The following is a 12,674-nucleotide window of genomic DNA, read 5'->3' on the forward strand; positions in this document are numbered from 1 at the left end:
CACTCAATCCTATCTGCCCAACAATTCAACACAAACAGAACTGAAATCCATACTTTAACCCCTATAAAAATAGGTTATTGAAAGCAATCACAGTTCAACAATATGAATGCTAAAGAAGTATATAGCTTAATCTGAGCTCCCCGGTGGAAATCAGTTCAGTGAGTTCAAAAGTTTCATCTTTTTAAATGAGGTACTAGCTTGTTTACCTATTGAGCTGAAAGTGGCAGAGCTCCGAAGGAGAGGTGGAGGTTCATGGTTGGTTGCCCAGTTATGCATGTAACCCAATGCAATGTGTAAAATTTGAAGTGGCAGAAGAATTGTATTGTAGTCTAGCGGTGTGCGTTTGTGTTGTGACATCCACTGGAGATTCTTATCCACAAATATTATCAGAATGAAATTCTGGATAAATTTCTGAGGCTGTCAAAGGAGGGAGACAAAAGTGTTTGTAGACTATTCTGGTGGCTAAAATTTAGAAGACCATACTGTTATGTACCTCACTACGTGTTCACCCAGATTATCAGTCTCTCTTTACACTACGTCCTCTCTCTAGGAAGATACAGAATGTGTGAAGGAATTCCTACAAGATCTGCACCAAACCAATCTAAGAAGTCCAATAGAAATACCAAACCCGTCTAATCGGAAGAAAATATCGTAGTTGTACACATCTAGCGGGTGAGTTAACTAGACACACATCTAACCACATACAAAACGTACAAATATTTGAATTACAATAATTTGATTAAAAAGTCACTAATGTGCTACAAACACTCATTCATATGATCGTCATAAACACATTATATTTGTTCAAGTCACAATTTAGACGACAAACAACTTTAACGCGTTGAGCACATAGCTAACTATATTTTCGCATTTTAAATAATACCTTGGACATGGCATTTAAGTGACATAAGTTTATTTTTGTACATAAAAATAAATAAACAAAAAAGGAGGAGGGGGGACTCGCCAGAAAGCAAGTGATGATTCAAGCTTTATTGATTCTTATTTACATGAGAATTGATCGTGTTTTGTTTATAGACATGGAGATTCTTATGACATCAACATTGATGCAAAAAATATAAAAAGAAAGGTTATAGAAGATACATGGTAGTTTGAGATTGTCTGTTGAGGGTTTTTGTTAGTGAAGGTAAGAGCTCGCTATATATTTTCATTTAGTATGAAATCTTTAAGTGTATTAAATGACGAAGTATGAATTTATTTTTTTGGTATTATTCATATAAGTATGAATTCATTCATAGAAATTGGAACAGAGCAGGAGAGAGGGAGAAAGACAGTGAGACTACAAAAATTAGCAAGACAATACAAAGAAGGCCAAGCTAGAAAAGATTACGTAAAATAGATAAGAGTAGAATTCAGGGCATACACAGAATACAACTTCAAATACTACGGCATGTACTATCAAACTGGCAGAGTCCTAATACAACAAATAAAAATTAGAAACAATCTACTGGCTTCATAACAGCTTTGAGAATCCTCCTGTGCGACCCATATTAGTACCAGTCATCCTCACTCAGAAATCATACTCAAGATCATCGTCAGAGTCAAGAGTGCATTCTTCACCCACATGACCAAACTTATTACAAAGATCACAAACATTGGGTAGAAGAACTCCGTCGTACATAACCAATCCATTTTCTTTCGGGCAATGGGAAGTTTTATGATCAGTATTCTTACGGCATATCATGCAATAAGCAAGCTTGTTTAACACATCTTCAGTTGCCTTTGGGCAGTCGGAACAGTCATGACCAGCCTTGTTGCATACCTTGCAATAAGCAAACAACTTTCTGACCTTTTCTGTGTCGGGGCAATCAAAAAAGCCATGATCAGTCATCTTACCGCATACTGCAACGAGAAAGCGGAAAGTCTCCGGCAACCCGTGGTTTTTCTTGGATGATTTGAGTAGAATCGTCTCCAGCAACATGTGAATCTTCTTTGAGGATTTCAGAAATAGGAATAGCAGGGAGTGATTCCTCTTTGAGGATCATGTTAACCTTTGTTTTTACAGAATGAATGAAAGAGTGCTTTTTTCCTTTCCTTTCTATCGGTTTCTTTTCTATAGGTTGTGGTTCCTCTTAGTCATCTGAGTCTAGCTCTCGAGCCTTTAAATAGTCTTTAAGAAACCACCCTACAAGTGAAATCCTAATCCGAATAGAACTAGGATTTGTTCTATACATGCTAAAACAAGGAAACCTATCCTAATGGAAAGGGGAATCCAAATACCAAAAGGAAACGTGCACACACAACTACTTTTGGTCGGTACTTGTTTTTGCTCTCGAAACTTAGTTTCCTTTCGGTAATTGGGTTCCTCTTTTCATTAGGATTGATTCGTTGTCTTATTGTTTATGGTATAATTTATTTATTTTTTATACGCTTTATGGTATAAATTGTAGTTTTGTTCTGATTAGGATTCACTTATGGGGGTTTCATGACTATTTAAAGTCTCTTACAGATGATGAAGTCGAGAGCGTATTCAGTACACGACGTGTATCTTCACATACATACATGAATGGTCATGATTAAAGCAAATAATATAGAAACATGGTGGTCAAACATATAAATTGTTATGAACGGTTAAGATTGCGTCGTGTAAATACACGTCGTGCATATAAGAATTTTCAGACGAAGTGGACACACCTGTTTTAAAGAGTAAAAATCGTCAGAGAGGATCCACAACCTGCTGACGCTCTTTGATTCGTACGTATGTCTCTATGCGATTGGAGCAATATTTCGAAAATTCCAATTGAGGTCTTTTGGAGATTTGATGCCTGATCAAGAATGGCAGAGCATGCTCAAACTGAAGACATTTTTTATTTTGTTACTTTTTAGTCAGGTTGGCATATGTATATTGTGCAAGCATTTAACTTTTTTACTTTTGAAGTGCATTTACAATGTTGGAATTGTGGAGAGTGATGTGTAGCCATAAACTTTTGATTTGACATGGCATTCGCTTGGATTCTAAATCAATTCAAGGCCAACGAGTAATGAGAGTAGCTAATGATGCCAATAATAAACTTGTTAATTAGCCATAAACTAAAGTATTTGAGTTCATGATCTATCACGACCCGATTAAATACTAAACCAAATTCAACGCATTGGTGTGTAGAGCAAGTCTTCTTGTATTCCTAACTACTTAGAGCAAATTGTCTTGCTTCTTAACTCCCAGTTGCTATCTGTTAGCTAGAACTATAATGCCATGAGCTTATGCGTGTATGTCGAGCATCCCTAGTTCTCTATAGTCTATACTATTGTTTTAGCGACTGTGACTAGATCAGATTGCATTATTCTAATTTTTCACGCGCATATATAATCATATATTTATATACGACGTGCATATTCTAATCAGAAACAAGGACTATATCTGTGTGTGTGTGTGTCTATATAGATATATGAACTATGAACTATGAAGTAGTATAAAACCAAGTCAATATGTAAGACGAAGCCAAAAAGAAAGAACATCAACAATGGAGAGCAACATGAGGGTTGAGCATTTTGTGCAGTTTCTTTTGTTTCTTTGTTTAGTAGGAACCTGCGCTTCGTCCCGATCTGATCATAAGTACAGCTTTGTGCTTGTTCATGGAGCTAATCACGGTGCATGGTGTTGGTACAAGGTCTCAACTCTGCTGAAACAGTCAGGCCATAACGTTACCACTCTAGACCTTGCAGCTTCCGGCATTGACCAAACCCAGATACAGCAAGTTACTTCTGTTGCGGTTTACGTTGACCCCTTGATGAAGTTCATGGAGTCTCTCCCGCCAAAGCAGAAGGTTGTTCTGGTTGGCCACAGCATGGGTGGAGTTCCCATAGCTCTTGCCATGGAGAGGTTCCCTCACAAAATTTCTGTTGCGGTTTTCGCCACAGCTTCCATGCCTGGTCCTGATCTCACGTACGTTGCTATTCGTCAAGAGCTTGGCCGTCATTTGGATTTTGTGGACTCTCACTTCAGGTTTGATGATGGTGCTTCCAAACCTGCAACCTCGGTGCTTCGCTCTCAAGAAATCCTTGCCCCATTCTTCTACCAGCTATCGCCACCGGAGGTACATTAATATATCGATACATCAAGTAGATGTGTATAAATATGCATATATACAAACTTAATGACGTGCATGTTACATTTACTCTTTACTTGGTTGGTTGGTGATGATGTATTTTTTACATTGGATGCAGGATTTGACACTAGCGCTCACACTTGTGAGATATGCGCCGACTGTTAGAGAAGACCTGAAATTTACAAAGAAGAAATATGGATCGGTTCGTAGAGTATACATAATGTGCGATCAAGACCTTGTAATTAAGGTGGATGTTGCAAGGTTTATGATCCAAAATAATCCTCCAGATGAAGTCAAAGTGATAAATGGTTCTGATCATATGGTCATGTTCTCAAGACCACTGGAGCTCTTCTCCAACCTCCAGCAAATTGCTGAGAAGTACTCCTAAGGAGAAAGATCGACATCATGAGAAGTACGTACTAGCTACCATCATGTAACAAAACTCTTATATGATGTATGTGCAAGAATAATCTTTTGCCAAATGAAAAGTTGAAAATTCTCCTATGATTATTAGTAATGTATTGAAACTTATTTGAAACTTGCATTATGTATGGTCTGGATGACCATCAACTCATATCTGATTATATTTGAAACCCTAGATTATATTTGATTCTGTACGATCTCATATCTCTGGTTACTGCTACTCGATCTCTCTCCTGAGTCTCTAGTTCTCTCCCATTTTGTTGGTTGCACACATATCTGTTGAGGTATGGACTAGACTTAAGATATCGATATGCAACTAGATCTAACGTGTGTAGCTGAGATCTAATCTGCAATATCTATTGAGAATAGGTTCTGATAGTATTGAGGAATTAACACTTCTTTAATTAGCGTAATGAATGCAATAGATCGACCAATTGTCGATCAGCTAGCTATACATTGGTGTAGTTAAAATGGTAGATGAAGATATTATACTGAAAGGTTCACCATCTGAGTTTAGTACTGTGAGGATGATGGCATTGTTTGAACCCAAAATGGCCAAACAGGCATCATTTACATTTCCAGATTCGGAGAAAGCATTGATCATGGCAAATTCTCCGAGGAGCAAGGGAGTGAAATTTAGATTCTTAGCCGTAAATGTTATCAGTATGAAATTCTGGATAAATTTTTGAGGCTGCTAAAGGAGGGTGACAAAAGCTTGCAGAGACTGTTTTGGTGGCTGAAATTTAGAAGACCATACTGTTTTGTAATTCACTACGTGGTCACTTCGATTATCTTTGTCTCTTTACACCGTACCAACTCTTTAGGGAGATAGTCCGAGATACTTGAGATTGTGTGAAGGAATTCCAACAAGATATGCACCATTTAAAACCAATCTATGAACTCTGATAGAAATACCAACCCCATCTTAATCCAAAGTTCCAAACAAAATATCAGTTATTTACCAAAAAAAAAAAAAATACAAAATATCAGTTAATATACACCATTTCCTAGCAAGTGGGTGAGTTGAGGAGAATCTTTGGATTTATTTGACCAGAGAGTAGAGACACTTCCGACCATATATTTGTTAGTTTAGAACGTATTTATCCTATAATAACGTAACTAAAAATGCCTTATGCTACAAACTTTTGTGTTTGTCGTAACTACATTATATTTGTTCAAGTCATATTTTTGATATAGAAACGAGATGAAATGATATTTGTCTCATTTTAGCAAATATTTAATACATATTTATTTAATTGCCAATAATCGAATAAAAGATTCACCCTTTAGAAAAATAAGAAAAATCACCAACAAGATTTGGCTCAGTTAACAAAGACGGGTTTGTGGTGGAGACCTAATCCAAGTTCGATACCTATTACTAACAGATCGACCTCGTTGGCTCGCTATCTGTAATTCTCCTGTGGAAATCCATATTTTGGCGATGGTGGTGTAGCGTAACCAAACTCTCTCACCTGAACTTTTTGTTAAAAAAAAAAAAAAAGGAGAAAAATCAAAATTGAAACCAAAATAGAAATAAAAACTCATCAAAATGAGGGGTAAAATGTCAGAACCCCTAGCAAGGTGTTGGGTTCATAAATAGCACATACCGCTCTGAAAGCCAGAACCTTTAAACCTCTTGATCACCCAGAAACGGGGTTTTAGGGTTTTGGATGATGATGAAGGTTTGGAAATGGTACCAGGGCTGCCTCTCTCACCACCCATTGAAGACCCAGGTCATCAGCTCCGGCCTACTCTGGGGCGTCGGCGACATTGCTGCCCAGTACATTACTCACTCCACCACAAGAAACCGTCTTCAGCTCTCTGTGAGTATTGTTAACCCATTTTTTGAATACCCTAAATGTGGGTCTTGATTTTGCTTGGGTTCTGTGGTTTCTGAACTGGGTTTAGCTGCAAATGCCTCATTTTGGGTTTGGGATTTGGTTTTTGGTGAACTATTTGTGTGGTTTGGCTGATTTGAGTTTACTTACATTTGGGTAGTGTTGTAATTTCACATGGTTTAGGTTGGTGCAGTTTTTTTGCTTCAAAGCTAATGCCTTTCATCAGAAATGGGTGCATTTTTAAGTGTTGTGGAGCTCCATTATGTATAGAGATTTCAAGGATATCATTGATATTGATCTGTAGTAAGGATAACATAGAAATAGAAGCATTTCAGAGTGTTGGTAATTACTGGTTTCATGATGTGGTTCAGTTTTATTGGATTTACTATCAAGGTGATGATGGCCAAATTAAAAATAGAGCAATGCCATTACGGAAAATGGGTGCAAATGACTTCATCTCATCTCTGTTGTTTTGATGATGAGGATTGAGGAGAACTACAACCCAAGGACTAGTTTTCTGGTTGACCTTTTACCTCTTTCGTATGGCTCTTATAGACATAACGGTGAGATTGCATCACTATGAGTCTAGGACAAATGATTTCATATCCATATAATGATCGTTATTAGGGTTTCTTAAATGCCCCTTGTGCATTTGTCTCTATCCTACTTGGTAGTCAAGGAACTAGGTTTATTGGTTTAATGAGGTGGCAGAATAAAACTTCAGTTTAGTAACTGAGCCTTTCAAAGGAAAATTGAACCGATGGGGGTCACATGCAACATATAAAGATCCTTCTGTTTTTGTGTTTCAGCCTTGTAAGTATGTGGATCCAAATGCGTACCTCTTTTTTTTTTGTGTTCTTTCTAACATAAAATGTATCTGAATAAGCAATGTGGCGTTTTGCCTCTCCACTGAACTGCTGCATCAAAACTTTAGCAAGTGGTAGACCTAATTCTAAAGAATGCAGCTAAAGTTTGTGAAAGAACTTGATTGGTTTTAAGTTCAATTCATCTTTTTGTGGTGAACTAGTAGTAGTTATTCCTTTTAAATCCTCGCCCTCTACCTATGTATGATGATCTTGTGTCTTATGTAGCATGACAAAGCTGAAGATTTCAAAGTTAACTGGAAACGAGTAGCTATCACAAGTACATTTGGCTTTGCTTTTGTTGGACCCGTTGGCCATTTCTGGTATGTTTTACATTTCCAGTATCTTTTCTGTCAGGTACCTGATCTGAGATCTGATCTATCTACCAAAAAATAGGAAGTATTAGTTAATAACATTATGTTTACAGGTATGAAAACTTGGACAAATTCATCAAACTGAAGCTTCTCCTACCAACTAACTCAGCTCGGTTTGTTGCTGCTAAAGTGGCAATGGATGGTCTTATCTTTGGTCCCCTTGATTTGTTGGTATTTTTCACCTACATGGGATTTTCTACTGGCAAGAATGCTGAACAAGTGAAGGAAGATTTGAAGAGAGATTTCATACCAGCCCTTATATTGGAGGGTGGTGTGTGGCCAATTGTTCAAGTTGCAAATTTCAGATATGTTCCTGTGAGGTATCAGCTCCTCTATGTTAATATCTTCTGCCTGTTGGACAGTGCCTTTTTGTCATGGGTTGAGCAACAAAAGGATGCCGCTTGGAAGCAGTGGTTAACATCTTTTACTTCTTTTAAAGACCGATGAGGTTAGGGGTAGATTATGATTCATCATCTTCACCACTCATGTATTTCTTTCCTTCTATTCAGTTTTGTGTACTGCAAACCAAGAGAATGTGTTTGGGAAAGAAAGATTTTAGTGCCCACCATAGACTACAACCTGCATTTTCAATGCCGGAATTTGTGGAGAGTGATGTAATTGTTTTCAAGTTGTATGTGTTCACTGTGACTTATACAATGAAAAGAACAACACAGCTTAGAGTCCTTAGACCTTTGATTTGACATGGCGTTTGCTTGGATATCTAATTAGTCTTTAGCGATCTTTTCAAGGCCAATGATTAATGAGAGGCTAATGATGCCAATATTCATGCAAACGAGCAAGGTTATTTCCATATTGGTGTTCCCCCTGGACCCCTGCAAGAGAACTAGGGCTCCTCCTTACCTATCCAATTTGCTTGGATTATATTGTAAACACGGAATAGAACTTGATTTTAGATCCTACTTACAAGTAGATCACCTCAACAATATTACAAATTTATACAAAATGTTTCCCCACAGGGAAAATTGGGGTCGAGTTCACAAGCAAAGCCGAGATTTAGTACATGAAAACCTACTCTGCAAATTGGAACACAATCTGAAGGCAATCCAAATAAAAAGATTGTGAGCATTCAGGTTGTGCATAATGGGTGATCAGGTAACCTAAAGCTACAGTGACTAGACAAATGAACTATGGTCTCCCCCAAGTGGTACTTTCGGCTTGAATGTTGCAGAGACCATTAAGCACGAACAGCCTTGGAAGTCGATGCTCTGAAAAGTAAAAAAAATGATTCAGCATTAACTGAGAAATGTAAACACGTTTAGAGGTTTAATTTATGAAACCGGAAGGAGTATACATACTGGTATGCTTAATAGAAGTCCTTGACTATTGACTAGCACAGGCAGGCCCCTTCTTGCAGCAGCAGGGATAGATTTTAAGGATTGAAGAGCTCTTTGTGCTGAAACTCTTGCATAGTCTAGACATGTGTCTGTCTCATCTTTTCTTAGCGCTACCTTCCTGTCTAAAGAGTTGCTTTGTTCTTGAAGGTTCCCTAAAGTACGAGACTTTGACAAGTCGGAAAGATACAGCCAATCCTGTTCACTCATGTTACGCACCTCAAGCACCGTATCATGGCCAACTATACAAGATTTGCAACCACACCGACTTTGCCCCTCCAAAGCTTCCTTGGAAACTTCACTCAGTTTCCATGTGATGAAAAATCGGTTCATGAAGCAACATATTTGCCCGAGGGGAAGTGGTTCACTGGGTGATGTACTAACAGATTTGATCCCATGCTTTGTCTTGTAGTCAGCTTTGACTTCACTCTTAGACTTGAAATGCTCAATCTCTTCCTTCTGCAATGAAAGAAGTTTTGTATGGGTTGACTCACTAATCATAACAAGCCTCCTCGCTTCAGTTAAAACTGAATTTGATGTTACTTCTAAGAAAGGCACATCAGATGCATTTGGAACCAAGCGATCTGCATAGGATTTGCCATCAGCGATAATTTGCTCTATCTCATCTGGAGTAGAGTGTTCTTGTTCTGCATGAAAGTGTTGATGGGATAACCCCACATTTGAAGGCAGAGGAGAATCAACAGAACAACACACCAGGGCTTTCATGCCTCTAGATCCAGGAGCCGGAGAAAGGAAGCAGCCAGCTGCGCTAAGGGATGTCTGCACAACAGGTAAAATGGAAAAAAGGCTCAATGAAACCAAACTTTACATCAGGGCTCACTCAACACTATGATGCATATCAAGTTTATTTGTGTCAGAGTTGATGAAAGCAAGTGTACCTTGCATGGGAAACTACGCATGTAACCAACAAGCAATTTTGAAGTATTACCTCTAAGAGGTCTGTGCCTTTGTGAGATGAACTGCAAAGCAGCATATCAGTTACAACATGAACATAATTCGTCAAAAGATAAATTAAATATAAGCATGGCATAAAACAACTTGTATCTTCGTACCTGCAAAACTAAGGAAATGAACTTTGACAGGCATATGTCCTCCACTTTTGATTGATTAAGAATCTCTAAATCAATAACTGCATATCCTAGCTGCAGGCAGCAATATTAAATGAATATTTCAAAATTCTTCAGACATGTTTACACTATAACCAAAATGCCTAGTTGGCTTAAAAGTTGTTATCAGTTATCACAAGGAAAGGTAAAAGGTATTAAAGTCAAATGATGCTTACATGCGAAACAGTCACTGCTTTAGACATCAAATATCGACAAACATAATCAATATATACGCGTGTTTCCCGACAAGCAGAAATAACTGCTTGTAGTTCATTTTTGAATGCACCTGGGAGGAAAAGAATAAGAGTTATTATTCTGAAAATGCCAAGCCTGTGTTTGCAAACAAGTAATATGACATCCCATTGGGGTTAATGTGAAGCTAATAAAGCATGTAAGAGAACATTTATGCCTATGTTCCTCAGAACTCACATGATGCATCGTTTAAGGACATTCGAATTCTATTACGAGCATATAACAGGCTTTGATTTGTTGGATCTTCCACCCATTCCTGATCACTCCCTTGGCATATCTACAGAAATTATAAACAGAACTCATAATGGTACCAACCACAAATTTAAGAGAAACTTATAGTATAACAGATAGTAACAGAGCTCTATTGCACTAACCTTGTACATATCTTCCTTTGAAAAATCAAGGAGTGGTCTCACAAGAAGAATCCCATAGTTTCTAGAAACTTCAGTATGAGAATGGGTGTGTGCAGAGAAAATTTGAGATGTGAAAGGCATACCAGCAAGTCCAAGAATACCACTATTGCGAGATAGTCTGATAACAAATAACTCAGCCTGCATTGTTTCGTAGTAATCACTATATGTCTAGCATCTGTAACAAGCTGGAATATTGAAATAAATACAGAACATGAAACAATACCTATATCATAAATATAATGTAATACTGTTTTTCATTCAAAGATTGCAACTTACAAACATATCAACACACAAACAACATACACAGCTGCAGAATGAAAGTTGAAGTAAATGGCTGTAGCACAAACCTGGTCATCAGCATGATGTGCCGTTAGTAACACACCAATCTGGTTCTTGACACAAACATTCTGAAATATCCTGTACCTGCATTCAAATCCAACATCAAGAAATCTGCTAACTAAACACTATCCAATACTCTAATTAATCCACCAATGCAATGCATCCCACTCATTCCCAGTAAAACACACCTCATTTCGCGAGCCGCTTCTTGCACATGCCCTTGTTTCGGCTTGCCATCGGACCAATCACAACAGGCAACATCGCTTCTGATTCCTACACAAACTCCACATTAGCTTTTCCACTTCTACCAAATCCTCAAACTAAAGTCACTATCAGCACAAAAAGGAAAAGTACCCATTTTCGCGACACGATTGGAAACAATGCTGGCCTCTTCAGTGCTCTCTTCACGCAGCCCATGGTCCACAATGATGGCCAGAACCCCATCAATGAACCCCTCACCATCACATTTACCATCAAGCCCCTGGCCTTTCCAGAACGCAGTTAAAGCACACAAGGCCATACTATCAGGCCCTCCAGAAACTCCAATAGCTAAACACACAAAACCATATAAAGATTCAATCTTTCATTCTCATAACCCAAATAAAAACCCACCCTTTTCAATTTTCACAATGAAATTCAAAATTTACAGAGCAGAATTGAGAAAAGGTTTGAACTTTAAAGCGAAGGAGGAGAGAACTGACCGACTCGGTGATGGGGTTTGAGGCCAGCCATGTCCATTCGTCTGGAGAAAGCTTCCTTGTACTTGGCCAAGTCCACCGCAGCGACTTGGGTGGTCTGCGAGCACTTGCAGTGAAATTGGCGGGAAATGAAGGGGAGCTTCCATAGTGGTGAGGGTAATTTGGGAATGGAAAAGAGTAAGGTTTGGGTTCTGGTTTGCGACGATAGGATAACCCCTCCCGCCATTGTACAAAAGCTTCATATGTCAAGAGATGTAGGTTTTATAGAGCCGTTGATACGGTGCGTTTCACCTCTGAAAAGCTGGACCTGGGCCAATGGACTAAAAAGTGGGCTTCATAAATATGCCTACACGGTGCGTTTCACCTGTAACAGTTGAATACTTTACGCTCATGCTTCCTTGAGCTGACTGTGATGGAAAAGTCGAGACATTTTATGTGATGTATGAGCATGCAAAACTTCATTTCCTCAGGACAGAGTAGCGTGCCATAGGACTTGGCATTGATCTTTTGTGACAATAAGAGTAGCTCGTTTATACCATTAGATATCACTATAATCCTTTTTGCAGGATGAATTGTAAGCAAAATTGCTTAATTAAGCCTGGATTTGGGTGATTCAAACTCTTTTTTATGCAATGAATTAGGGAAACTTTTACCCTGCAGCGCTGCATACTATACAGCCTGCTTTTAAGACAAAAAAAAAACTCAAGTTTATAGTGAATGAGATATTCTTCACATCACATAAAATAGTCGGGGATATCATATGTTCTCTCTCTCTCTTTCTCTGCTCAGATTTTACTTTTGGGATTTTGCTTTTAGCAAAGTCTCTCATCTAATAGTACTCCTTGAGAGGAGAGAGAGAGAGAGAGAGAGAGAGAGAGAGAGAGAGAGTAGAGAGAGAGAGAGAGAGAGAGAGAGAGAGAGAGAGAGAGAG

General features: G+C 38.3%; 3 protein-coding genes across 3 annotated transcripts; 2 read left to right on the forward strand and 1 right to left on the reverse strand.

Moving 5' to 3' along the window:
- Window positions 1-3,479: 3,479 nt before the first annotated feature.
- On the forward strand, window positions 3,480-4,452 carry LOC101309197 (methylesterase 3-like). Its single transcript, XM_004288792.1, has 2 exons — window positions 3,480-4,052; window positions 4,183-4,452. The coding sequence occupies exons 1-2, from the start codon at window positions 3,480-3,482 to the stop codon at window positions 4,450-4,452; spliced, it is 843 nt and encodes a 280-aa protein (XP_004288840.1).
- Window positions 4,453-6,102: 1,650 nt separating this feature from the next.
- Window positions 6,103-8,262, forward strand: LOC101306080 (PXMP2/4 family protein 2-like). Its single transcript, XM_004287385.1, has 3 exons — window positions 6,103-6,310; window positions 7,417-7,511; window positions 7,616-8,262. The coding sequence occupies exons 1-3, from the start codon at window positions 6,158-6,160 to the stop codon at window positions 8,007-8,009; spliced, it is 642 nt and encodes a 213-aa protein (XP_004287433.1). The 5' UTR covers window positions 6,103-6,157; the 3' UTR covers window positions 8,010-8,262.
- A 394-nt stretch (window positions 8,263-8,656) lies between these two features.
- LOC101309487 lies at window positions 8,657-11,969 on the reverse strand. Its single transcript, XM_004288793.1, has 11 exons — window positions 11,747-11,969; window positions 11,400-11,594; window positions 11,234-11,318; window positions 11,054-11,129; window positions 10,668-10,844; window positions 10,471-10,570; window positions 10,218-10,327; window positions 9,988-10,077; window positions 9,814-9,894; window positions 8,879-9,694; window positions 8,657-8,788 (listed from the first exon to the last, which is right to left on the reverse strand). Exons 1-11 carry the CDS (start codon window positions 11,967-11,969, stop codon window positions 8,696-8,698), a joined length of 2,046 nt encoding a protein of 681 aa, XP_004288841.1. The 3' UTR covers window positions 8,657-8,695.
- Window positions 11,970-12,674: the final 705 nt, after the last annotated feature.

The sequence above is a fragment of the Fragaria vesca genome, linkage group LG1, assembly GCF_000184155.1.
Source record: "Fragaria vesca subsp. vesca linkage group LG1, FraVesHawaii_1.0, whole genome shotgun sequence".
In the NCBI taxonomy this organism is placed as follows: domain Eukaryota; kingdom Viridiplantae; phylum Streptophyta; class Magnoliopsida; order Rosales; family Rosaceae; genus Fragaria; species Fragaria vesca.

Bases quoted from the DNA above. Each gene is read 5' to 3' on its own strand.
- LOC101309487 (XM_004288793.1), bottom strand. From the start codon at position 11,969: ATGGCGGGAGGGGTTATCCTATCGTCGCAAACCAGAACCCAAACCTTA. The intron at 10,328-10,470 runs GTGAGTTCTGAG...TTTTCCTCCCAG, and splicing joins GTCCTTAAACGATGCATCAT to GTGCATTCAAAAATGAACTA. The intron at 10,078-10,217 runs GTAAGCATCATT...TGCTGCCTGCAG, and splicing joins AAGCAGTGACTGTTTCGCAT to CTAGGATATGCAGTTATTGA.
- LOC101309197 (XM_004288792.1), top strand. From the start codon at position 3,480: ATGGAGAGCAACATGAGGGTTGAGCATTTTGTGCAGTTTCTTTTGTTT. The intron at 4,053-4,182 runs GTACATTAATAT...CATTGGATGCAG, and splicing joins ACCAGCTATCGCCACCGGAG to GATTTGACACTAGCGCTCAC.
- LOC101306080 (XM_004287385.1), top strand. From the start codon at position 6,158: ATGATGATGAAGGTTTGGAAATGGTACCAGGGCTGCCTCTCTCACCAC. The intron at 6,311-7,416 runs GTGAGTATTGTT...TGTCTTATGTAG, and splicing joins GAAACCGTCTTCAGCTCTCT to CATGACAAAGCTGAAGATTT. The intron at 7,512-7,615 runs GTATGTTTTACA...TTATGTTTACAG, and splicing joins GGACCCGTTGGCCATTTCTG to GTATGAAAACTTGGACAAAT.